This window comes from Rattus norvegicus, chromosome 13, assembly GCF_036323735.1.
Source record: "Rattus norvegicus strain BN/NHsdMcwi chromosome 13, GRCr8, whole genome shotgun sequence".
Taxonomy (NCBI): domain Eukaryota; kingdom Metazoa; phylum Chordata; class Mammalia; order Rodentia; family Muridae; genus Rattus; species Rattus norvegicus.
Genome location: NC_086031.1, coordinates 78,949,829 through 78,975,192, shown reverse-complemented (window position 1 = coordinate 78,975,192; position 25,364 = coordinate 78,949,829). Strand labels below are relative to the sequence as shown.

Sequence of the window (25,364 nt, the reverse complement as noted above, 5' to 3'; positions counted from 1 at the left end):
TTGAGAGTTGGAGGATATGGCAGGGCTTCAAGGAAATGCATCTGGGAGGGGTGAGAGGAAGGAGAGGGAGGTGGAAAAGTTATGTAGTGCCAATTTGATACTAAAGGTATATTTTTTACATAAAAAATAATTTAAAAGCCTAGCTTTAGTTTTGACAAAGAATGGAAGAATACACGAATGAAGGCCAGCATATTCTATTACGAAGCATTTTAATATCCTCATTCAGCTTCTCTGTGTAGCCCTGGCTTACCTGGAACTCATTTTATAGACCAGGCTGCCCTCAAACTCAGAGATCTGCCTGGCTTTACCTCTGCAATACTGAGATTAAAGGTGTGTGCCACCCAGCTTTGTAAAATGTATTCTATCTTCAATATAGGAGATGTTTGGGCTTTCTATTTCTTCAGGAGTATCTTTGAGAAGTGAAAAATTTAACAGATATGCTCATTTGACTGGTATAGGTGTGTGTGTGTGTGTCTGCACGTATGATTGGATGTTTGCATGTGTGTGCATATCCATGTAGAGATCTGAGATTGAAGATAAGATGGATATCTTCATCAATCACTCTCCACTTTAGATATTGAGACAAAGTCTCTTACTAAACTCATAGCTTAATACTTGTGCTAGTCTGGCTAGCCAGCTGGATGGAGAAATTTCTATGTGCAGTGTCTACTGTAGAAACAGGGATGAAGGAGGGGATGAGGAAGGCAGAGTCACAAACCCAGGGCAATTAGACTTTGGAGACTAGCATCGAGTGTTGTGCAGAAGCAATCATTTTTATACAGCCTTTAGACCAATGAGAAATCAACATCAGCTCTGGATTAGCCAATCATCCCACTGGCACTATGGGTAGGTGCCAGGCTGCCAGCACCCAAGAGGACTTGCATAAAGATGAGGGAAGCAGGCTTTGCCCTGTTCCAGGCTCAATCTAAGGTTCCATTAGTTTGTTAGGACCCTCTATTTTGTGCCACATGGTATGCCAGCAGACTTGGGTACCATTAGGGCAGTATAGAAGCCTCCCTCATGGTCCTCCAGGTCCCACCCAGGGGCCATAGCACCCACAGTTTATCATAATCATCCTGCTTTAATGCACAGCAAGCGCCGTACCCACCGGTCATCTTCTTGGATCCCCATGTCTTCTTTACAGCTTCAAGTCTTCTGTTTTAGTAATCCACCAAGTCTAATCAATGCTGCCAAGTTGTGCATGGCTGAGGGGTCATCCCCTGGGACATGGGCAACCAGACAGTGGCTGCCTCCTAATCCCCCCAAAGTGATGCTTTCTTCTCTAGTAGCCACCAATTGCCGTTACCTCCTCAGTTAGCAAGCAGTGAGGCCTCAGGAGCTCCTCCTGTTTCCATGTTGGAATTTGTAATTGGCTTGATCTTGGGCAATTAACCATAGTTAATTCATGAATGCAATGGCCACCATGTTAAAACAATATTGTACATATGCACACGCATGCAAGCATGCATGCCCACAGATGAACAAGCATGCACAAACATGAGTGAAAACACAAATATACATGCATGCATGTATGAATACAGATGCACAGGCATGCACATGCATACTCTCTCTCTCTCTCTCTCTCTCACACACACACACACACACACACACACACGCAGTCACACATGCAGTCACACATGCGCACACCCCCAGGCTCAAAGAACATTACAGAAGAAAGGTGAAAAGAAGAATGGAAGAATCAGATAGAAGGAATAATATTGTTCTCTAACAAGGTCTCTGGTTTAATTCCCAGCACTGAAAGAAGACACAAAAGTTCTAGATATTCTCCCTTCCTATTACAGCACAGAGATCCAGAGTGAGGTCCCGTGCTGCTCAAGAGTACTTTGACGTGTAAATCTCCAGGGAAGCTCTGGTCTTTTGCAGCAGGAGCTAGCCCTGGAATGTGCTGCCTGGTGTAAGAAGCCATGGTTTCTAATCTCTAGACCTTAAATATTCTTGGGATGGAAAAATCTCAAAACAAAACAAAAAACCCCAAAGCATTTGTTTATTATTGCTACGGGCAAGAGAAAACTCTCTCGGAACAGTTACCCTTGGTGACGGAGGTACAATCAGAAACACTTCTCATCAGCTGTGATATTGCTCAGCTGCTGAGTTGTGGCTGGTTCGAGTACACCATCAGCCTCAAGAGCTTCTTACGGAAGAAGGAGGAGGAGGAAGAGGAGGAGGAGGAGGAGGAGAAGAAGAGGAGGAAGAGGAGTAGAAGAGGAGGAGGAGAAGAAGAGGAGGAGGAGGAGGAAGAGGAGGAGGAGAAGAAGAAGGAGAAGGAGAAGGAGAAGGAGAAGGAGAAGGAGGAGAAGGAGAAGGAGAAGGAGAAGGAGAAGGAGAAGGAGGAGAAGGAGAAGGAGAAGGAGAAGGAGAAGGAGAAGGAGACTTTAAATTCACAGAGCACAGCTTGACCATGTGTGAGCTCCTATGTTTCCCTTAATTACTTAAATATTAAGAAGGAAGCACTCTGAATCTTAATAAGTATGTCTATAATAGAAAACTGTGGCAACTATTCATGCAGGTGTGTACTTTCTAAGGAGAACCAACCAATCTATCTAGAAGGATCTGACATACACCACAGCAGGTCTTACAATTGCACATCGTCCAACACACTTGCTCCCTACTTGCCCTAAATCTACATGAATCCGACTTCACAGGCAAACATAGCCCAGTGAGCAGGAGTTGTTACAGGCTTCCCAGCACCCTGGCAGAGGCTGACCAGTCTGTATCAATCTCTATTTAAACTGTGTCCATGAAACTTCGCAAACTTGGCTTGTTTCCTTGTAAGTGGGTAGAATTGATTATCACCCTCATTTTAAAGGGCATTTTAGACTTGGAACTCTTTCCCATTGCCCATCTTCTCCAATTGTCTTTGTGAGTTTACAGGCACTTGGGTTACGTCCTTGACTCAATCCTGTGGTAAGAATAAAGGGGATACATCAGAGGAAAAATAACAAAGGAGGGACTTTCCTACGAGATCTTTGAATAAGGTAAGATTTGCATAAGCCATATTTAACCAGAATCTTTGTTTTATGTTTTTCCTTTCTAAGGGCTTTGTTACACTCCCTCTCCCTCTCCCTCTCCCTCTCCCTCTCCACCCTCCCATTAATCAGAGAACAAAGGCTTCAGGATGCTCATGGGGACCTTCCTGGCTTGTCACTGTAGTGTCCGGATAACTGCAAATATGTTGTTTTCCCAAGAATACTGCTATGGTTCCCTCCATCTCTCACTCTTTCTTTCCAAAAACCATGGTACAAACTTCATGAGTTTTAGTTTGTAATTTAAAACTATAAGATGGTGTTTCCACCTCTGCTTTCCTCTAAGCTTGCGATATTTGTCTAATAGCTCTGATGTCAAAACTAGATCTTGACTTTACAACCCTGGTTTCTACTGAAGCCTTATCTAGGATCTAATTTTGTCTGTGAATTCTGTTGCCCATCGTTAAGTGTTCATAGACTTAATGCCCACTGGCTCATTTCCAGTTTCCTCTCCCTCCTATACTGGATCTGTGAAAGCAGAACCTCTGTCCCTACATTGCAATCAGCCCCAGGAACCTCTCTCTCTCTCTCTCTCTCTCTCTCTCTCACTCTCTCTCTCTCTCTCTCTCTCTCTCTCTCTCTCTCTCCTTTTATTCTTCTTTCACACATTACACCCTGATTGCAGTTCCCGCCTCCACTCTGCTTAGTCCCTTTCCCCACCTCCTCCCCTCTCCCCAGATTCACTCCTTCCCCATTTTCCTTCCAAAAAAAGAGTCCTCCCAGGACCAGTAGGTAGAAAAGGGTCCTAAGCAAAGGCAAAAGAGTCAGAGACACCCCCCCCCCCGATTCCCATTGTTGTGAGTCCCAGGAGAACACAAAGCCACACAGTGATAAGATGGACCTAGCTCAGACCCTCGAAAGGTCTATGTTTGTCACTTCAGTTTCTATGACCCTTCTGAGCCTTGATTTCTATGGGCCACATTCTTGTGGTGTTCCCGACCCTTTCGGCTTCTACAGTCCTTTCTCCCTGTCTTCTGTGGGGTTCCCCTGACTCTGCCTAGTGTTTGGCTGTGAGTGTCTGCATCTGATCCCATCAGTTGCTAGATAAAGCTCATCTGATGACAACCTGGCTAGGCAGAATCTATGAGTATAACAGAATAGCATTAGGAATAAGTTCATTAATTTTCCCAGTCATGCTTAGACATAAGGACCTCCCTGGGAAAGGGAAATAGAATAGGTTTTGCAGGGGGACTGGGGATGAATGGAGATGGGAGGAGGAGGTATCAGGCATGGAGGGTGTGGAAGAGGGTCCTGGAAGAGATGATTGGAATTGAGGACCTTTGTGTGTGTGGGTGGGGGGAGAGAAAAACCTGGTGCAGTGGAAACTCCCTGGAATCTACTAGAGTGACCCTAGTGAAGTCTCCTGGCAACTGGAAATAAAGAGCACAAACTGGCCGACTTCTACAACCAGACAAGGTTCCTAGCAATAGGACTGGGACTACGTTGGGGCCAGTGAACTCACCCAAGAGCAGCTTCCCAGTAAGCCTGTGTTTAATATAATCTGATCTGGCTTGAACTGGCTCATTTCACTGGCAGGGAAATAATTTATCAGAAACTTTTTTTTTTCAGTAACAAGTTTTTAAGTTTCAGTTCACAAGCAATCTAACAACATCCCAACATCCCCATGAGGTGAACAGGTGGACTTCCTCATTTTACAGGCAAATAAACTAAATCTCATAGTAACAAATTCTACGGTCTTTGGGGGAGATTTAACTCGTCAGTATAATACAATTCTTAAAGTTACATATTAACTTTATGCCATGCTTATACGGCTGTATTTTGAAATCTGTACACATCATACCCTCCAAGAAATAGTCTCCTTGTCTTTTCCTTCAGTGACCTCAGTGTTTGAACTGAATAAGCACCAGGCAGGGCAGTGATCTCTTGAATCTGTTCTTTGTGCACTGTACTTCTTCAAAGGATGAACCCTAAGCAGTGTGAGCACGAGGGACCCCTACTAGTAAACACACAGGATGAAGGAGCTTTTGCAATTGCAGTAGAATCTGAAGTGTAAGAAAGAACAACATGATCCTCATTTAAAAAAAAAATACTCGGACAAGATGTAAAATGTGCATAAAAGCAGCATTGGCCATGAAACAGAAAAATATTTCCAACCAATCTCTCTCTCTCTCTCTCTCTCTCTCTCTCTCTCTCTCTCTCTCTCCCCCTCCCTCCCTCCCTCCCTCCCTCTCTCGTTCTCATTTATTTAAATCTCACCATTCGTTTGTTTTGGTCTCACTATGTAGCTCTGGCTGGCCTGGAACTGACTGTGTAGACCAGGTTGGCCTTAAACTCCCAGAGCTCTGCTTGCCTCTCAAATGCAAGGATTGAAGATTTGCGCCACCACATCCAATCCCAGATGATTTCTAACCATGTCCTGTCCCTCCACAGGAATTCAGGCACTGAAGTTTGCTGAATACTTGTCATTGGCTGTATATCTTTTCTAATTTATTCAGATGTATTTTAATCATTTATCGTTACTGCTCCAGTCGGTAGTGTGAACCTGGGAGGGTGGAGCCTAAAAATGAGATAGACTAAATAAAGTCTTGTGTAGTAGCCATCTTTATTCAGGGCACCAGAAATGTTCTATTCTGAGAGTTAGGCAAAGTTGTATAAGCAAAGTTCATGAGTTCCAGCTGTATACTGTCTTGAGGACAAGGTCACATGAGTTTAGGCAAGGTCACACGAGTTTAGGCAAAGTCACACAAGTTTAGGCAAAGTCACATGGGTTTCAGCTGGTCCAGTCCTGAGGGCAAGGTCATATTAGTTCAAGCCATCTACAGTCATGAGGATAACCTGTGCTTGGAAACACCATCTGAATAATATTGGTAACTGATGGGTAATCTGAAGTAAACCCACTCCATTTACCCCTTGGAAGGGCACAAAAGCCCCATTCCCTGTTATGGAGGAGCAGACGTTACAGGATTCTTGTCTTGTTTGCTTGGTGTTTTCTCACAAGCTCTCAGAAATCTCCTCACACAGCTTCTTCATTCACTGACTATGGCAAGACATCAATTAACAAACTAGGAACTCCACAGACCTGACACCATCTCTCCCTTCAAAAAATGTACAATTTCTTCTAGAAAAAAAACCAACCTATATTCTGGTGTACAAACAGACTAAGTAACATTTTTTTAAAAAATCAGGCTGTATTTAAATGCATCGTGTTAAAGATCTTGCAGAGTGAAGCCAGAAAATGAGATAGCTTACAGGGTGGGTGAGTTAGGAGCTAGCTATAAAAGAAGTGGCAAGGGTTGGAGACAGCTGTCCTGAATCTTGAAGGATAGAAATTAGGTATCTGTAGGAGATGTAAGGAAAAGGGAAGGGTGCCATTCCAGTTTGAGCCCAGGAATCTTTCTACCTGTTTTTAAGTTGTCTTCATAACAGCAGCTCCAAGACAGCAGGTCACGTTATCATTACCCATTAATAGTAATCATCAGACCACTGACTTCAAGAAACCTAAAGAGATCTAATAAAGAGAAGGGCAAACTCAAAACTAAAACTCAATGCAGGAGATTTTCTCTTCTTCGATGTTTGGTGGCCATCATCATGTGTGGTGTGTGGAATTTGGGTGTGAGGGGAAGGTTAATGTGAACAGCTACAGTGGTGGTCGCTCACAGATGGTGGGCCTACAGAGGAAGTAGGACTTTTCCAGCTTGAATAGAGCACTGTTCTTTGGAGGTGGAAAGCAAAGGTTTTTGTCAATGTTATCATAGGGTAAGTACTACTTTGCAAGGAAATCTGAGTTGTCAAGTACACATGTATCACATTTTCACTGTGTTTGGCGTTAGCTTTGGCACTGAAAGAGGAAACGAGAGTTGGGGAAGAGTAAAAGCAGGTATCTTTATATCCTACAGTAACTCTTTTGCTCAATTGTCTTATTTGTTCTTTCACAGAAAAGATGATAAAATACCGATCTGTATAAGCACAAGTTATGGAATAGATTTATAGGATGAGTGAGTGAGAGGAAATTAGGAGGAGCTGTTGGTCGTGTTGAAATCCTCTCAGTTACACTGAGCAAACACTGCATCTCTAACGTGGGAGATGCCCGTGTGCAAAATCTTCACAGGAGGTGTTGAAGTTGTCTTCCAATGGTTTTTGGTGGCGGTTGTTAGTACCTTATGACTTTCCTCTCACAAAGGATCAATCAGTAAGGATCATCCATCCTGAAAGAGAAGCAACAGGTGATAAAATTAAACAAATACAGATGAACATTCTCTAGGCAAAGACATCACAAACTTTGAAGTGCTAGCAACGGAGCTGAAGAGAGGAAGCAAAGGCTTCCAGTTGGAGACACGGAAGAGACTGCAGCAACATTTTATGCAGTCATGTATAACCATTCCCGAGTTAACGCTTTAAAGATTAATTTTGGTTTTCATCGTGTGTGTGTGTGTGTGTGTGTGTGTGTGTGTGTGTGTACATGAGCATGCACAGGACTGAAGTTGCCTACGTAGGCTTCAAGAAGGCATCAAATTTCCTGGAGCCAGAGTTACAGGCAGTTGTGAGGCACTCAATGCTTGAGTTCTCCTCAGGAGCAGTACACACCCTCATCTGCTGAGCCAGCTCTCCAGCCCCTCTCTCCAAATACGTATTTTAAATGTAAACGCTGATTCAGCCTGAAGTCCTGATTCTCTAGGAAGTACGATGTCCCTGGTGCTGGTCCACATCTGGTCATAGTTCTGCAATACTGCAAACTACCGTGCGGAACATTTGGAGGTTACTGCATGGGGATTTTACATTGGCGAGGTGGGGAAGAAGGAGATAAAGGGTGAAACCAGAGAAAATAAAAACTCAGGAGAAGAGCGGTATTAGTTATAAATGCCAGGTCCTGGTGCAATATGATTTAGAGAAATGAGGATGAATTTAGATTCGTGAAGTAGGTGCTGGTGTGTTCTGTGTCACACCCATGCCATTCCTGGAAAGGGTGGAGGACAACCATATTTCTGTGCCTTTACACCTTTCAAAAGGAGAACCAGATTAGGAGGCTCTGGTCTCATTCTGAACTGTCAGGGTAAACCACCGGGGCAGCTGCAAACTTACTTGCCAGCGTAGAAATAAAAACGTTTCTGAGGGCAGAATCTTGCACATACCCTCCTCTGAGGTTGGCACCGTATCCTGTGTATCGTGGGTGTAGCTTCTACCCAGGTAGAATTTAGAAACCAGAAACCAAGCGAGGTGACAAACAGAACCAGTTTGCAGAAGAGTCAAAATAACCAGCAAGAATCAAAACCACAAATGCCCAAGGAGTCATTCATTCATCAGCCAAAAACTAATAGGATCAAGAACAAAGACCTGTGAGAATCAACTTAAGTTAGAAAAAAAAAAGTCATTTATCGTTTAGTGAGGTAGTGTTCATCCCCCCCCACCCCACCCCCCTGGCTCGTTCTAGAGACACACCCTATTTCTTCTACCACACCCTTCCTCAGCGCCATCACACCACAGGTTAGTGTGAAAATAAATCATTTTACTGGAAGAGGAGGGGCTCTGGTAGTAAAACCCCTAACATGGAAATAAACCTAGGAGTCTGGTATCTAGAAGCATGAGAGTTAAAGGGATGCTGTCTCTGGAGGCAAGCGTTACAGATCTCAGCTTTCCCCCTTACCCAGCCACTTCCCTTGAGCCATTGTTGTTTCTCCTTCTGTTTCTTTGCTGTTATTAGGGAGAGCAACGATCCCTCCCTATACAGGCTTGCAGACAACATTTAACCATTGAAGACTCAAAGCACTCAGAACAGTATGCGACGTGGGATGTGTATTTGATAAAAGTTTGGGTTTTTTTTTTTTTCTTTTGTCTATTACCGTCGCTGTCACTGTCACAAGGCCTGTGGGTAAGTTCATTTACCCAACTACGAAGACAGTTTTAATGTGATGCCCTCCGTCTTTCAAGCCTAAAATTTTAGGATTTGGGATCACCTTAGTTAATCAGTGAGATTAACTCCAGGTAGCCAATCAGCTTCTCTGTTCTAGAACACCTGGTGGTGAAGTGCTCAAGACATGCTGGTATGAGGAAGACCACCTTCCTTTCGACCTCCATTGCACAGAGTCTCAGTAAACCGGGGCTCTAGGAAAGTACTCCTGGCCCGAATGTGCTTTGAGATGCATCTTCTCATGCCACTGAGTTATTTTCCTGTTCTGAATTTTTTTCTCCCACATTCTGCCTTTCTCACAATGATTTTTCTTTTCATCGGCACGAAATCCACCAGCCATTACTGTTTCTGCCACTCATCGTTCTGCACTTCTAGATTATTTCTGTCTTCATCCCACAATTGGATAAGAGCTTCCCTGAGGTCAGAGTCAAGAATTTAATGCTCTGAGTGTCTCAGTTAAGCTTAGCATTGTTCTAAGACAAAAATGTTCACTAAACAGTGATTGAGTAGTTGTCAATTACTCAAAAAAAGTCAACAAACTGTTAAATTTAATAGGCAATTTTATGCTAATTATTCTTGACTAGCATCTCTGGCTGGCCACCCCATCCTTGAAATGAAATGAACCGCTTCCGTGCGGTAGCAATCAAAGCAGGTTTTTCTGTGGCCAGATCACTGCTCTGGGTAGAATATGCAAAAGGAACTTTCACTCAGCAGGAGGGAGCACAAAAGAAATCTTTACATCCTGTGGGTTTCCTTCTACAGAGATAGACCCTTTTATTACTTGGACCCCATCTACACAATTACAGTAATAAAAACAGTAAAAAGGCTCTGCTGACCCCGTGTTCCCAACCCCAACACTGTCCCCCTCTTCGTGGCAAATCCTCAAGAGAGCAGAACATGTTCTGCCTCCAGCTGATTGTCCTAAATGATTCCTTCCCCCTGCCCCAGCTGACCCATGTCTTTATCTAAACAGCCTTCCCACTGATGTCCTTAATGGACCCCATGGAAATCTGAGGGTTGTTCTGTATGCATTTGAGATGATTCCCACTCTTGTCACCCTCAGCTCTTCTTCATCCTCCTCCGTCTCTCTGGCTACCTCTCTTCATCCGTCTCCATCTGTCCTTCTGGCCACCTCTCTTCCTCCTCCCTTTCTTCATTTCTGCCAGATTGGCCAGGCACTTCCATACGTCTGCATCTTGTCTCTACGTTATTACTCTACTGGAAGAATTGCAGTGTTGAGATCAACTGGGGCAAATACTTCTTTAGAGAAGTGGCGATTAGGTCCCATGCTCCACTGCCCTTCCTCATATCTGAAAGTCAACACTTACTAGAGTAGAAGTCATTCACTTCACCCTCCTGTGTTAAGACTGATGGCCTGCACCGGGACGGCTTACTTTCACAGTTAAGTTAGTTGTTGGAAACGCTTGCTGAATTGAATGTTTCTCCATTGTTAGATGTTGGTCCCGTAAGCTAAGAAGAAACATAACAGCATGCTTCCAACCCTCAAGGAAAATTCAGAGACTACCAGGAAACATTCCCATCATATGAAATCTCCTTTCTTAGTAGGCATAGTTGTATATCCATCTGTTTCTGTCCTCTAGCATCAAAATCACAAAGATTTTAATGGAGGCCAGCACTCAATTACCTTATTTGGAAATGCCATTTGTATGAGACCCCTAGGTAAATAACTACTACTGGGTTGGTGTTCTATCTATAACAGGAAGCACCCTAAGCAAAATAGAAATAAGACAAACAGATGTGGAAATTCTTCATTGAAAAACTTACCTTTCCTGCGATTTCTTGCCTAAACAAAGAAAAGAGAATTTTAAAAAAAATGTATCATCAAAAAGTAAACAATTTCAATTTTTTAAAGTAAATATGCCCACCTCCATAACTGTCTTTGGGAGTACATTGTGCATTTGATAAGTGGGTACCCATCCGTGACTAAGTAATCTGGGGTAGCAGTAAACGTTCATGCCTGTAGCACAACAGGCATGATGCGCCTGCTTCATGGGACTCCCCTCCACCTGCTGTGCTGCTCATGAGGCCGGAGCCTTGGCTGAATTCCCTACTGGTCAGGCCCAGTGTCCCAAGCACATCTTATCCTCTCACCAGCCCCTCCCTGACTTCAACATCTCTCAGCTTCTCTCTTGTGAGTCCTGAGAGGTTTGCTTTGGTTTTATTAGTAGGAATTAGTGGAATCATGCAGCCTACTTTGAGCAGCATATTTTCATCCATTTTATGGAATCATATATACAATTCATATGTCATAAATACTTCTGTTTCCCCCTTTGACATGCTGCATGAAGCTAGATGTGAAAGTCACTTCCACCAAGTGCACAGGACTCGGTAACCCACCTTTCTATGTCCTAAGATGGACCTTGGCTCCAACTTAGTTGTGCTTACTTAGTGGGGACTTTCCTCCTTACTCTAAGTAATGCTAGTTGACTATACAAAGTACGTTTTGTGAACTGAATCACATTCTTTTTTAATAGAAAAGAATGTAAATATTGCTTAGTTAGTGGTGTGAAGAAATGAGGCCTGTAGGAAACAAAAGAAAAACAAACAGAAAGAAAGCCTTCTGAGAAAGGAGAATCCTTTGAGGGGTGGCTTGCGTGTGTTTCAGTGACTGTAAGCTGCTAGTCTAGAATTGTCCCACACAGATGTTAAATTCACTGTTGGGTTAAAGAAAAGGGATTTAAAATGTTTAGGCCAGTGCCTGACATGTAATAGACAGTACTCAATTGTGCTTTTGATATTTTAAAGTTCTAAAAAGTTAGTCTTTCAAAATTTAGCTTGTAGATAATATGGACCAAATATATGGATCAGGTAAAATCAAGTTTGAGTCCATTTGTTCATCTTCATCAATAAATGCATGTGTATATATACACATACAGACACACACACACACATATATATATATCACCTTTTCTAAGATTTCTTGATTAACACACACACACTATATATACATATATATATAATATTATATATAATATATTATATATATGTTATCCTTTTAGGGACAATGACAATAGATAAACAAAAATTGGATCCTACTGAGGAAGTTTCTTGTCCTACTAAGGGAGTTTCTTGTCCTACTGAGAAAGTGTCTTTTTGAAGACTAGAGAACTAAAAGAATGCATTCAGGTTCATGTCCTGGACTAACCCTGTGTGTTGGGTCAGCTGAAATTTCTTCCAGCTGAGACGAACATTGTTGTATAACCCAGGAGGCAAGAGCTTTTCTAGGGGTGCTAGTCCAGAGGGAGGAGCCACTTCTGCCTTAAGCTAATGAGAGATTTTAGAACTTGGCCTAGAAATGTCATTGCCTTAGAGAATGAGAAAAGCTAGGAGTGCCAAGGGTTCCTACCTGAGCCCACAGCCAGGGTACTTGTTTGTGGACCCAAGAGAAGAGTTCAAAGGAAGCCCGAAGCCACGACCATTAGGATACAGGCAGCCCTTGCACAGGCAGGTCATAGCATCCATCTAAGAGAAGAAAGTGTCACCACCCCATTGGTGGTGAATTGTCACGTGTCTCCTTTCTAGTCTGATGAACCCAATAAAACTATAATATGTATGTAATACTGTATACATATAGAACTATTATTTTCACTATGATTCTGCTCAATGTGCCCATTTAATATCTATAGGTTTATCTTGGGAACCTAGTCCAGTGTCTCTATAGGACAAAAAAGGATATTATTCATGTTGTAAAGAGCCAAAATTATGGCTAAAATGTTTGGAGGATAAAGCCATTTGCTTGCAAGCCTGAGAGATGAGTGGATGTTTTACAATTGAAGACTATTGAACACAGCCTAGTTACCCCAAGTTTTCCCTCCAGAGTTAATGATCTCTGGCATAACTGTCACTAGCCCCAGTACCCGTTATCTGTTTCCTGTTTGCCCCACTCTGATTCCCACAGCAGGGGCATGCCATTTTCTCATTATCAGTTTGAGATCTTGTACAGAAATGACTGACTCCAAAGTGAAGACTTTAAAAACAACCTGCTTTTTTTTTTTTCAGTCTGCTCATAGCATAGCCTAAGCCAGCCAGCACCCACCAAATATGGGTGACTTTGATTAAGTTCCTTTGTGGCCACAACTGCCTACAAAACGGATGAAATCTGGAGATCGTTATACTCCTCACTGATAGTACTTATAATCCTTAAAGTTACTGAGCCACCTTACTCAGGGATCATGTGTAATGACTGCCTTGCCCCACTCAAGGCAGCAAGACAGTTGGAATGAGGTTTTGGAGTCTCGATGAAAGGACTAATCAGTGGTGAAGGGAAATGTCATTCTTGGTTTTGTTCTGGTGCTGTAGGCAATACTTAGTATAGTCCTGTGTGGTGGCAGTATCCAAGGTCCGTGGAATTTCTATCAACAGAAGAGATGTTTGAACTGTTCAGTGCTAATATGTTATAGTCAGTGGTGTTTTTGCACACAGATAGTGCATCCTCTGTTGTCTTATGGATTGGTAGAAAATGAATCACTTATCTCTTATTTTTAAATTTGAACAGAAGATCAAATCATAGGGGTAGATGGTTTTCCTTCAATTGCCAGTGTATGGGGGTTGGGTGACAGAACGCACACTAGTGAATCTGATGGAAGGGAAATCTAAGTGGCCATCAGTTTATACCACAGGAAGTAGCACAGAGAGTTAGAAAGGTTATTTTTAGTACCTGACCTTAATATAGGAGATCTTTAAAGCTGCCGGGGAATATGAATTTTACAGTTTTGAATAGAGCTGCTAGATTAGTGTGGACCAATGTGGCAGTGCACGCCCCAAAACTGCAGCAGACAGTGGGCCTGTGGCCGATACGTTGATCTGGCCTGAAGGCAAAGGCATATTCAGAAAGGAGGAAGGGGGCAAAAAGAGAATGTTCTATTCTCATGTAGTGTTTATTACTTCCTGCGTGACAGAGAGCATGATTTTGAGAAAGCTCTACTTTCCCTCCCTCTTTTCCCCCCAAGTTTCTGATATGTATGTGTCTGTATATGTGTATGTGTGTGTCTATGTCTATGTCTCCCTTTATATATAAATGTATATATGTGTGTGTATATATAAATGTATATATATATGGGATGTATATATCCTCCACTGTAACCTAGTACAATATATTTGTGTATTTATGTATACTATACATGCTTATGTATATACTTATAAACACATATATGTATAAACATGTATATGTGTATACACAGAATATACTAGAATACAGTGGTGACCTAAGTGAATAGATTTCAGAGAGAATCCACAAGGATTTCTCCCAAGGGCAATGTAACTTCCACATATCAATGCCCAGAAAGTTATGTGACTCTTAAAGAAATCAGATGTTTGAAAATCTTCAATGATCGTAGATTCTCTTCCTAATGCTATTGTCGTGTTCAGATCAAAGTTGTGCAGGCTCCTGGAAGACAGTGGCAAGGCAGACCCCTTCACACAGAAATAGGACCAAAGAGTCATTACAGTGTCTCGTCTATCCAAGTTCCTCATAGCAAGACATCATGAAAAGATTTGCCTGGGGTTAAATATTGGCTGGCTCTTTTAAATGAAGGTGTATATAAAGCCCAGTCTCTCTAGGGACTTATGCCTACAGAGCACAGAAGCCACTTGGCACCTGCTTCAGTTAAATCTCTTGCACCTTGTTTCCTGTGGGGTTTCTTTCTCTCTCTCTTTTTTTTCCACTTGAACATTGTTTTACTTTGATGTTATTGAACACACCTACCTTTTTTTAGCCGCCTTGCCAGCCAAATGATAAATGCCAGCCCTGAGAATGCAGTGACCATGACAGCTACTGGAATGAAGAGGGGGTTATAGTCGCCTTCCTTGATCTTTGAGAAACTTCTCTTTGTCTCTGAAAGAAAAGTCAGTAAGGAATATGGCATGAGCCACAGAATTATTTTCTTAGTCCAGCTCATGATAGTTGGCATTTTGGTCTTCTGATATCACCCAGTAATAACACATACAACGGATGAGAGGAGTAGCATGGGCAGGCCCATGATATGTATACAACTGGACCAGCTTCTAGCCTTCCACAGTTCTCAGATCTGTGACTCATGGAACTCCTGGGGATGTGTCTCAAAACTCAGCTAAGTTTTTGTTGGTGGTCTGGTTTAAAGGTTGACTTCTGAGCACAGAAAATATCTTACTACATAACTGAAAGGAAAATGAAGTCAGCGATCTGATCTGGGTAACCTGTTGATCAAAGTAAGCTGCTACTACTGCTTACATTGAAGGAGGTTTGCAAAAATCTTACCGTTTATATGCCTAGGGTCTGCAATGATCTAAAGTGATACAGTTGAACCACTGCCCTTCACTTCCAACCAAATCAACTAAAAGGACATTTCTACATATCCCTTTGGAAATACAAACCAGGTTGGCTTACAGCCTTTTATTGTAAAATACTAATTTGGGGGGAAAAACTATATTCTGATACCTCCAGGTGAAGGACTCTACTTTTACATATCGGTGACTGTTGGTTTGTTAAAGATGAGGAAATGAAAACTAAGTCAGTTGGAAAGGAAATGTATTTGATGAGCCTGGCCTACAGCCTGGCCAAATTCTGGTCAATGTTCTCTCTACCACATTCTGCTCCCTGCCCCCACTCTACTCCAAACACCCAGAGATCTTGGACAGCTTCTTAAGGGCCTATCACTTCTATATGCTGTGCAGATGGTATACATTGGGCAGACATTGGTCGCAGCTAGTTCATACGCTAATGTGATGAACAATTATTTTAGCATGTTTCTTCATGTACTCCTATGCAGGGTATAAACACAAAGATGAGAAAGATGTGGTCCTTCTCATACATAGACAGATTTGGGAGACATCAGCTTGGGATACTAGAGAACTGTCTATTTGTTGGGGGAGTTGGGTAGTCATTGGTGAGCTTAGGGGAGGCATTTTTAAAGGACTAACAGAAAAATAAACTTGTGGTAGAATGAAGATATGGGTCATACATAAATATGGCTGTCGTTTTAAGCTTTAAAGTAATAGGAGTTGAGGTTGAAAAAGAAAATAATTATCATGAAAGGAGAGCCTAAGAAGAGCCAAGGATTTTATAGTACACAACTGCATATATGTTTCTTTTTTTAGGCCACATATATTGAGGGAAATGGGACTTAAATGTTTGTTATCTCTTTCCTGCCTTCTGCTAGTTGATCAGCTCCACCTTAAGCCTTCAGTATTTCTGAGCAAAAGTACTTACTTTGACATATTGGACTAGGACTAGACCAGGAGCCAGATGATCTGCAGACAGTTTTTCTCTCCCCAATTAAGTCAGTTTCTTCTGAGCAGGTGAAGGTACAAGCAGAAGTAAAACTGAAGTTGGCGAGGGGGTGACTGCATTCCATAGTGCCCAGATCCGGTGCTGCTAGAGGCATGCACTGAATCACTTCAGTGAGGACATAACACAAAATAGCAGTCAGGACCAAAGGCAATTTTCACTTTCTTATTACCATCAATTAATCATGCATAATGGTGGATTCCATTATGACAGTTTTAGGGATGGTATATGTATTGTACTCTGGTCATATTTGCACCACCCCCTTTAGCCTCTCCTGTCTCCCTCCCGGTCTCATTGCCAATCCTGAAGCTTTTTGTTTCATTGTGGTTTTAACTTTTGTGGGGGTGAGTACCTACACATATGTGTGTGCTACGCAGGATTATCTAGAATGGGAGTGGCATGTGGTGATGAGTCATGTGATGTGAACCAACCCAGGTCCTTGAGAGGAGCGAGTGCTCTTAACCATTGAGCCTTCTCTCCAGCCCCCAATCACATATTTTTGACCACAGCCTCCAGACTTAATCATTGAAACCATTCATACAAATCTAGAAAACCTCTAACTTGTAGGAATTACTTTTGACAATGCTTTCAGACTTGTGATATTGAGTAATAACTGGTCAGAAATGTAGACAACAAGGCATTGACTGCCCATGGTGGCATAGGGTAGCCATTCCAAGAGGCTGCCCCAGCATGGTAACATGCAACACTGCTGGAAATGTCATACCATACAGCCTTAGACTCAAGAGGCAGACTCTGGCATGGGACATTCTCAGTGATTAAAAAGATTTCAGTCTTCTCATGTGTTGCAACATCTCTTTAAGCAGTTTTGACAGACACCCCGCGCGCACACACACACACACACACACACACTACCTGAAGTAGGCTTAACACTGATACAATTCATCACTTACACCAATTCAGTTCTATGACTTCAACAATGGATTTCGATTTTCTTTAGAGAATTAAACTAGGGAACTAGAAATATAGATGTAAGAAGCCTATAGAGAACTTCATAATTATGAACCTCACCAGTTGTTTTTTCTTCATCTATGTGTGGCAAACCCTGTGAGTCAAGAAAGGATGAAAACCTACTCTCTTTCAAACGAAAACAACCAAGAGCAAACTTTGTTTTCTGCAACAGTTATTCTCCTGAGAGCTCACACTGGAGAAAAACAAAGAAAATATGACTTTAAGAACCTACTAAATGAAACAACCAAGACAGACCTAAAAGTCCCCAGAAGGAAACTGGTTGGTGCTAAGTTGGGTGCCACATAAAATGGATGTCACTGAAGGAGGGGAACCAAAATTCAACTGGGTGGGGTTCATCAAGGCTTTATGTGATGACATGAGAAAAAAATAGAGTATAATTTCAATGTATTGCTTGCTATAAATCAGATTATAAGATGCCAGATGGCTTTAAAGACTTGGTTTGGTTTGGTTTGAAGTTTTGCATTTCATTTTAGTAAGGGGAAAAAAAAACTCCTGGAAAGCATCAAACTATAACCCAAGTTGTAAAAGTCAACCCAAAAGAAGAAACAGATTTCTAGGAAAGACTTCTCTATATTTTCTCAGACTATAAGCACAAGCTTGTCACGACAAAGATCCACTCTAAAGTCACTCACCTTGACAGATTGGCTCTAGATATGTCCAGTTTCCAGATGCTCCACACTCTGTTTTTGCATTCCCAAGTAGCTCGCTTCCCTCAGAACAGTTGAAAGCACACTGTGACTGGAAGCTGAAGTCTCCCAAGGGGTGAATACAGTTCATGGTACCCAGCTCAGGGGCCTTCAAAGGCTCACATTGGATCACTGTCATGGAGCGAGAAGCAGAGTTGAGAAGAGTTACGAGGATCCAATGGATTTGAGTGTTGTTTCTGCTACCTGATTAATTGTTTGTCTCTATTGGAGCCCAAAGAAATATTCTGGGAAGAAATGGTCTCTGAACTATGCCTCGAAGATAATCAGGTGTGTTGTCTATATGCAGAATCAGAGAGAAGGTCATAAGCAAAGCCAACAGAACACAAACTGTAGAACGCAGAAAACTGCCAAAATGTTGATATTGCTATAAAGATAGGACAGGCTGTGTTTAGAGAGAAAGGAGCAAAGGAAAAAATACTCACTCTTTTCATTCCCTTAATGACCATTTACTATGTGTTGAGCATCATTTGGAACTTAATGAGCTCAAACTTGACCAAGACAAATGGTGGGAACAAACTAAAGAGTGAATGGTCATCTGTGTCTTGTGTGTTCTGATGATTTTTAATTGGTCAGCTTGCCTGTTGCATTAGTGACTTCTTTGGAGGGAGCTCATTTAAACTCCTGGAGCTCATCTAGGGACCACAACAGTAACAGGGGAAAGGCAATGAGAGGAAAGGTAGGAGAGAAACTGGAGAAGTAACAAGTTATAAAATGTAATTACCAAGGGAACTAGCTGGGAAGAAGGGGCTTGGCTTGGCAGATGTGGGATGGGGAGAGGCGGTGGATATAATCACTGTGTACTGTATGCAAGCGTGACATTGCCATTTTTTTAATTAATAAAAATTACTTAATTGAATTGTACATGTATGGGTGTTTTGCCTTCATGTATATGTGGGTATTATGTGTGTGCCTGGAGCCCCAGGAGGCTAGAAGATGGTGTTATATCATCTATGGAGTTATAGATGTCTGTTAGCCACCATGTGGTTACTGGGAATGGAACTCAGGTCTGCTGTAAGAGCAACCAGTCTTCCTAAGCTAACCAATCTCTTCAGCCCCATAAAAGAAATACAATTTTAGAAATTGAACTAGCAATGTGTTATCTTGCAGAAGTGTTAGAGTAGGTGACAGGGTGACACCAGAGTCATTTTATGTGTTATTTCCATGGGGTGTAGTTACAGCCACAAAAAAAAAAAAAAAAAAAAAAAAAAAGGAAAAAAACTGGCTGGGAACACTTGAGCTGTAGACATCCAAGACAACATCCTTAGCATATTCAGAGGTTATGGCTGAAACCACATCTGTTAATCCAAAGATTACATAGATATATAAATTCATAAAACTCAGAAAATTTGAGGAAAGAAACAAACCAAGTCAGAACAAGAGAAAAGACATATGCTGAGACTAAGAGTTTATGGGCTTGGATAAGTACAAATGAAAGAACCCAAGAGAAGCCACTATAGTCAACAAAACAATCAGAAGCCAGCTGGTGGTGGCATAAGCCTTCAACCCCAGAGGCTATGCCTTCAACCCCAGAGGCAGGTGAATCTCTGAGTTTGATGCCAGCCTGGTCTGTAGAGGAAGTTCTAGGACAGCCAGTGCCACACAGAGAAACCCTACCTTGAAAACAAAAGACCAAAAACCAAACCAAAACAAACAAAAAAGACAGAAAAGGATATGCTGGGAAGTAAGAAAGAAAACATGATGTTTAAAGAGGAGCAAAGTAAAGGGCAGACCAATGATGTGGTGGAGGTAACGTTCTGGGGAAGAGACACAGTTTCAGAAATAAGTGAATTACTCAGATCTAGTCCAGTTGGTTAATACTGAAATTAAGTTTAGTTTCAGTCAGTCCTTTATTCCTTAAAGACATTACTTTTCTTCTTACTATAATTTTCCACTGTGTGTAGCAGACACATCAAACTCAGCCAGGCTCAACCTGAAGACTTGATGCACCTTTCCCTAGCACTTGGCTGAGCCCAAGCCTCTCTCTTCACACATGCGTATTCTCTGCTTTTCAGTTCTCCTACGGGATCTCTGAGTGACTTCCTAGGGTTCTGATAACCCAACCATCTCTTTCTTGGCTATCCTAGCAGTGGTCCGTTGTGCTGTTTCTAGGATAATTGCCCTCAGTTCTGGCAATAAGATACCGAGTGGCCACTCATTGCAAAAAAGGACACATATTTTATTAGGGGATCTTGCCACAAGCTCATTTTCCTTCAAACTTAATCCTGAACATATATAATTTCTATTTACCATCTATTGCATAAGTACAAAATTTATAATGATTTGCTTCTGTATTCTCCAGAAATACCCAACCAAAATAAGTGTGTAGGGTTTGTTATTAAATAACTCTGGCATCTTCTGTGTATCAGATGTGAGTTTTTCTTTTACTGTTCCTTCTCACATCTGTCTACAGAAGAGCAGGAGTACCTTCCAGATACCTCACTCTCCTAGTGAGAAATGGAATTGTTTCTGTCTGACCTCATGGTTCTTAATCCTGCAAGCTCAGTAGACTATGACATCCTTGACAGTAGGGCTCTACAACACCTGATTTTTTACTGTAACCTGCTCAGCTTTAACAAATCTCAACCGATTGTTTCTTGTGGCACTTCAAACCGCTTGTAAAGTAAATTGAAATTGCATGCTGTCTTGGGAAATCTTTACCGGAAGATACCATTGTGAAAGCTTAGCTTTCTGTTCTGAACTTCCCATTTCTTAGAATTGCTAATATTGATTTGTCCCAACTGGCACTATTTTGTCCCAACCAGCTGCTGTACTAAGCTATTATGGGTCTCATGACTACTGGCAAGAAGAAACAAACAAACAAACAAACAAACAAACAAACAAACAAAGGAGGCTTACCATACTGACACTGGGGCCCATAATACCCTGGGTCACAGATGCAGGTGTTATTGTTGATAGTTTCCACACATTCTCCATGGCGGTTGCAAGATTCTGGTTGGCAGGAGGCTTTAAGGAGATCATACACAAAGACATTTTAATGTGATTGCACCCATAGTCCCTTCTTCACACAAGAAAAGCTTTCGTTTGACACTATTACAATGAAGAGGAATGATCTGCTTAAGTATTCATAACATGTTTGCCTAACACATGCTACAATTTTTATTTATCAGATACACTAGCCATTTGGCTAGAGACATTTGCCTGCTTTTAGAATTAGTCCATTCACAGCAATTGTCTATATGATTAGGAGGAGGTGTTAGAGAAAAGGCTTTGAAAAACCATCCAGTTCTCAGCAACCTCGTTCTGTCTGTCACGGAGGTGCGGGCTGTCCAGCCCTATTCCCTACATAACACACTCACAACCTGGGTAGAACTTTGTTTAGTTGTTCTGTACTCACAGACTGCCCAGACGTGCTATGCTCAAGACTCAGTTAGGCTTAGTTTAGAATGAACAGGGTAATGAGTCTTGTCACTCTAACTCTGGTGGTCGCACTGCCCACCTGTGTAGCAGAGAGCTGCCTTTCGTTTGTGGCAGGCATCGTCATTCCACTTCCCAGAGTCTCGTTCCCTCTTGATATAGATCTCCACGCAGTCTTCCTTAGACTTCTTGTTGTTGGGCTCCCCAGTACCCCAGTTCTCTGCTTCTTTGGTGAGGGTTTTGTTGGTTCCCACCCATGTCCACGTTTTCCCGATTTTCCTGATTCCTATCCAGTAGTAGGTAGGGTTTTTGGGTAATGTCTTTTCCAAATACTCAATTTCTCTCTTATTTTGTATAGCAACTAAATCTGTGTAATTGTGCTTGCAGAACTTTCTAGCATTTTCCCAGTTCATGGATCTTTCAGAATAATGGTAAGTCCAACAGTGAGTTCCATGGTGTGGCAGGAGATCTGAAAAACAACAGCAGAAATATGATGTCTCATGGAGTGTCCTAGGATCAGGCACAGGCGTGGGCTGCCCATCACTTGGATCAGGCACAGGCGAGGGCTGCCTATCACTTAGAGATGAGGGGCCAAGAGCCCAGGAGAGCAGGCAAGCATCTCAGGGTCACAGCATTGGGTGTTGGCAGCCTTGGGTCAGAATCTAGACTTTCTCTCTCTCTTCATAAAAATATAGTCTTTGGTTTTTCACTCAAAGACTATTACATATCAATATATCTTAGTAGATTTATTTTAATGAAAGACCTCCCTCAAAATTCTTTGAAGTATAATGTATAAAACTTACTTTAGAAATGTGTGTCACTAAGAATTAATTAAAGTATAACATAATACAGCTTAAAATCCACACTATCCTTTTTAATCCTAGGATAACTTCCTAAAGGCCAGTATTGATTACTGTTGTCATGGTACACATAGAAAATTTCTCATTTAGGTAAAATAAAATAGGGCCAGGAAGAGCACTGAGATAATTTAAATACTTTATTGTAACATAAAGGTATTTTATAGTAGAAGAAGCCGCTCTGAGAAAGCCTCAAATACATAGACCACGTGTTATACACAAAATTGATTTCATCATGTTCTACATACACAGATACTTAAGTAATGGTGTCCAATAAACACCTGGGGGGATTCAGGCATGAGGAGTTTGAAGCAGCCAAATAAAACACATGGTTGTATACAATGACCTTGATGACACTGGCTGTTCTCAGAATGGTATGATCTATGTGAGCTACGATTTTACAGGAAGGTAAAAGATTTTATAGCCATCAGCTCACTGAGGTTTTACTTCATAAGGTGAACACTATAAAGACATATCAAAAATACCTTCTAAATATTTATGCTTAAGCCCATAGTCCTAAGCTGCTCTCGACCTGGGTCACAGTAATTTCTTTTTGAAATAGCAGTCAATGGAGAGATGCATAGCTGTTCAATCTGAGAATAAGAGACTCGGCCCTAAATATATTAACCCCTCAACCGCCAAGGCTCATTGCAGAAGAGACACAAAGAACGGGGAGGAGTGCTGTGGAACGCTATCTTCTGGGCATGACATGGTTAATGCAGTTTTGAACTCACAGCAGCTGTGATTGTCTGCAGCTGCATAAAACCTACACCGGGATTAACTGTAGATGGAGTAGAGGCTCTCCAGGCCCCACCCCTTACTGAAGAACGATTGACAGTTAATAGTTCCTGGGGGAGGAAGGACCATTCTTCTTGAAGGTGTGGCCACAGGTAGGTTTCCCACGCACCAGTGGATGGGCCACACCCATGCACATACGAGCAGCGCTAACTGGATTTAGTAGGTTATCAAAAACAAAAGGAAGAAAGACAGACAGGAAGTTGGGAGGGGTGTTGGGAGAGATATGGGGTAGTCGAAGGGGGAAATGACATATAGTTATGATTGTATTTTACTGTACATGTCTAAAACTCTCAAAAGCAAAGAGAAAATTAGGAAACAAAGTCAGGGTGTGTTCACTTGTTCTGAGCTGAAGATCTAGGTGAGAGAAGAGGAAAATATGTTTGCTCAGACAATGGTTTAAAAATGTTCATATTTATTGATGAAGAGTCTCTTAAGTCTTAAGCATAAAACATGTAACATCATAAGAAAGACACGAAAGCCCCTAAGACAAAAACAAAGCCCAAGCCCTCAGGCAGCCCATGCTGTAGACTGTGGAAGTTAATTTTGGGCACAGCAGACACTTAATGGACAGTGAAATGTAATATAAGTGTTACCTGCCGTGTTAGGGGTTTGTCAATTAACTGCATTCCTTCCCAATGGAGGACTATTGTACAGATATTGAGTAGAGAATTTGGCCAGTAGAGAATGGAATGCTAAGCTGGTTATTAGGGGGGACTCAGAGAAGTGCTGAGGGTCAGAGGAAGGATGAGAGTCCTTATAAGAATTAAGAGCCATCCACCCGATTGTGTTCCCTGAAACTATATACTTTCAGTGAATATTTGAAGTCACTCCCTATAGAGGCTTAGCAAACAACCAATGACATACCACAACACAGCAGTGTCCAGATCCACAGCTTCAGGAAGCTCCAGGAGCCCCGCTGAGCACTCTGACATCTCCATGGAAACACCTGTAAATGAAGTGCAAGATATTTAAACTCTGAACTACAAACTTATGTCACCCACCATGAGACAGTGCCCTACAGTTTCTTCAGATCACAAACAAAGCCCATCAGCCCCACTATCTGCCTCATCCAAGGTAAACTATTTGGGGGCCATGGCTGAAAATGACGGCATCGAATTCATTACACACTGGTGTTTGACTTAATTCCCCTTCCAGGTTTCAGCCCCACGTTGTTGATCATTATAGATGTGATGTCCTTCTGTTTCTTGGTATTCTTTGTACCTACTTTCCGGTTGCGCTTTAAATCAAAACCAAATCTTACTTTGTGTGCATGTTTTTAATGCTCTTGGGGTCTAATGAACTAGTAATGCTCACATTTGCTTTTCTCACTGGGTCATGATGGAGCCATGCCTCAAATACATGAATGAATGATATAGCCAGACACCAGGAAAGGCAAGCATTGTTTTTTTTTTCAAGTAAGAAGCAATGCATTTTGAGTAACTCAAGCAACAAAGCCATAGGTTTTCTGGACATCTTGAAAAAATATATATATATATATATCCTCCTCTGGGAGCCACTTTGTTATTACAAAGCTCTAATCTCAACTGTGTCCCTTCCAGCATTCCATCAAAGCAAACACCAAGGGGAGAAATCAGTGAGAAACAACCTAGAGCCATTTTCTTGAGACAGCAGGCATTGGTTTTGTTTGTTTCTATATTTCTTAAAAGCAGAAATGATAGTTTCTTGCCCCTTGCCACCTGCCTCTTCAACCCCAAGGAAAAATGTGAACATCTAGAGTTCTCTTATAGGCTGGGATGCTCACCATGGCTTGCTGGGTCTCTTCTGTAAGTCCTTCTGCGGGCCTCAGTCTTCTGCACCTGGGGCGCTGTGCTCTTGCACAAGGAGGGTGTGCTGCACTCAGGAAGAATGTGCCAAGTGTCACCAACAGGGCTTGCTTTCTTTCATTTCTCCAACCCAGCCACACATCCTCCTCCCCCATTTCTTCCCCTTTCTAGTCTCTCTTTCTCTCCACCCCTTTCCTAAACTGGTCTCAATCACAGTAGCTGGCCAGAAGCTATGCCCCCTGCCCGGGGTATCCACAGTTTGGAGGGAGGAAAGGAAAGGGAGAAATATTGTAATTATATTATAATCCCCAAAATAAAAAATAAAAAAAGAAAAGAAGCAATGGCAACTGGATTCTTCCCCCACATCCTCCCAGTCATTTCTGGTTACCCATGCCTCCTTCTCTTTCCTCCCCTTCATACCTCTCCCCTCCCCTCCCTTCCTTCTCTTCTCCCTCCTCTCCCCTCACTACCTACTTCCCTTTGTGTTTCTTGTTTTGTTTTTATAAACACCTGACCGTGGGATAGGAGGCCCTGACTGTACCATAGATAAGAACTTATTTCACAGCCAGTTACCATGCTGTTAAACTTAAGCAACTCTCTGGAAGACTTGACCCAACTCAGTTCCTCTCCCTCTTTCCTTGTTCACCCCCTAGTGGAA

At 42.1% G+C, this 25,364-nt stretch overlaps 1 protein-coding gene across 2 annotated transcripts; it reads right to left on the bottom strand.

Moving 5' to 3' along the window:
• Positions 1 to 5,588: 5,588 nt before the first annotated feature.
• Positions 5,589 to 25,093, bottom strand: Sell (selectin L). Of its 2 annotated transcripts, XM_039090616.2 has the most exons (10): positions 24,685 to 25,093; positions 23,787 to 23,868; positions 21,350 to 21,736; positions 20,749 to 20,856; positions 17,818 to 18,003; positions 16,118 to 16,303; positions 14,636 to 14,764; positions 10,696 to 10,714; positions 10,239 to 10,380; positions 5,589 to 7,210 (listed from the first exon to the last, which is right to left on the bottom strand). In XM_039090616.2, the coding sequence occupies exons 1-9, from the start codon at positions 24,859 to 24,861 to the stop codon at positions 10,272 to 10,274; spliced, it is 1,383 nt and encodes a 460-aa protein (XP_038946544.1). In that variant the 5' UTR covers positions 24,862 to 25,093; the 3' UTR covers positions 5,589 to 7,210; positions 10,239 to 10,271. The 2 variants fall into 2 exon arrangements, with proteins under 2 accessions (XP_038946544.1, NP_062050.3); NM_019177.4 differs by lacking the exon at positions 10,239 to 10,380 and having other exon boundaries at positions 6,838 to 7,210; positions 24,685 to 24,792.
• Between the last annotated feature and the right edge of the window lie 271 nt (positions 25,094 to 25,364).

What these genes read in the sequence shown, in the direction of transcription:
- Sell (XM_039090616.2), bottom strand. Translation starts at nt 24,861, where the DNA reads ATGGGGGAGGAGGATGTGTGGCTGGGTTGGAGAAATGAAAGAAAGCAA. An exon ending in TGGGCCCCAGTGTCAGTATG is followed by an intron (nt 18,004 to 20,748) that starts GTAAGCCTCCTT and finishes GCTCCATGACAG; the next exon opens with TGATCCAATGTGAGCCTTTG. An exon ending in TCCTAGTCCAATATGTCAAA is followed by an intron (nt 14,765 to 16,117) that starts GTAAGTACTTTT and finishes CTTTTCTTTCAG; the next exon opens with AGACAAAGAGAAGTTTCTCA.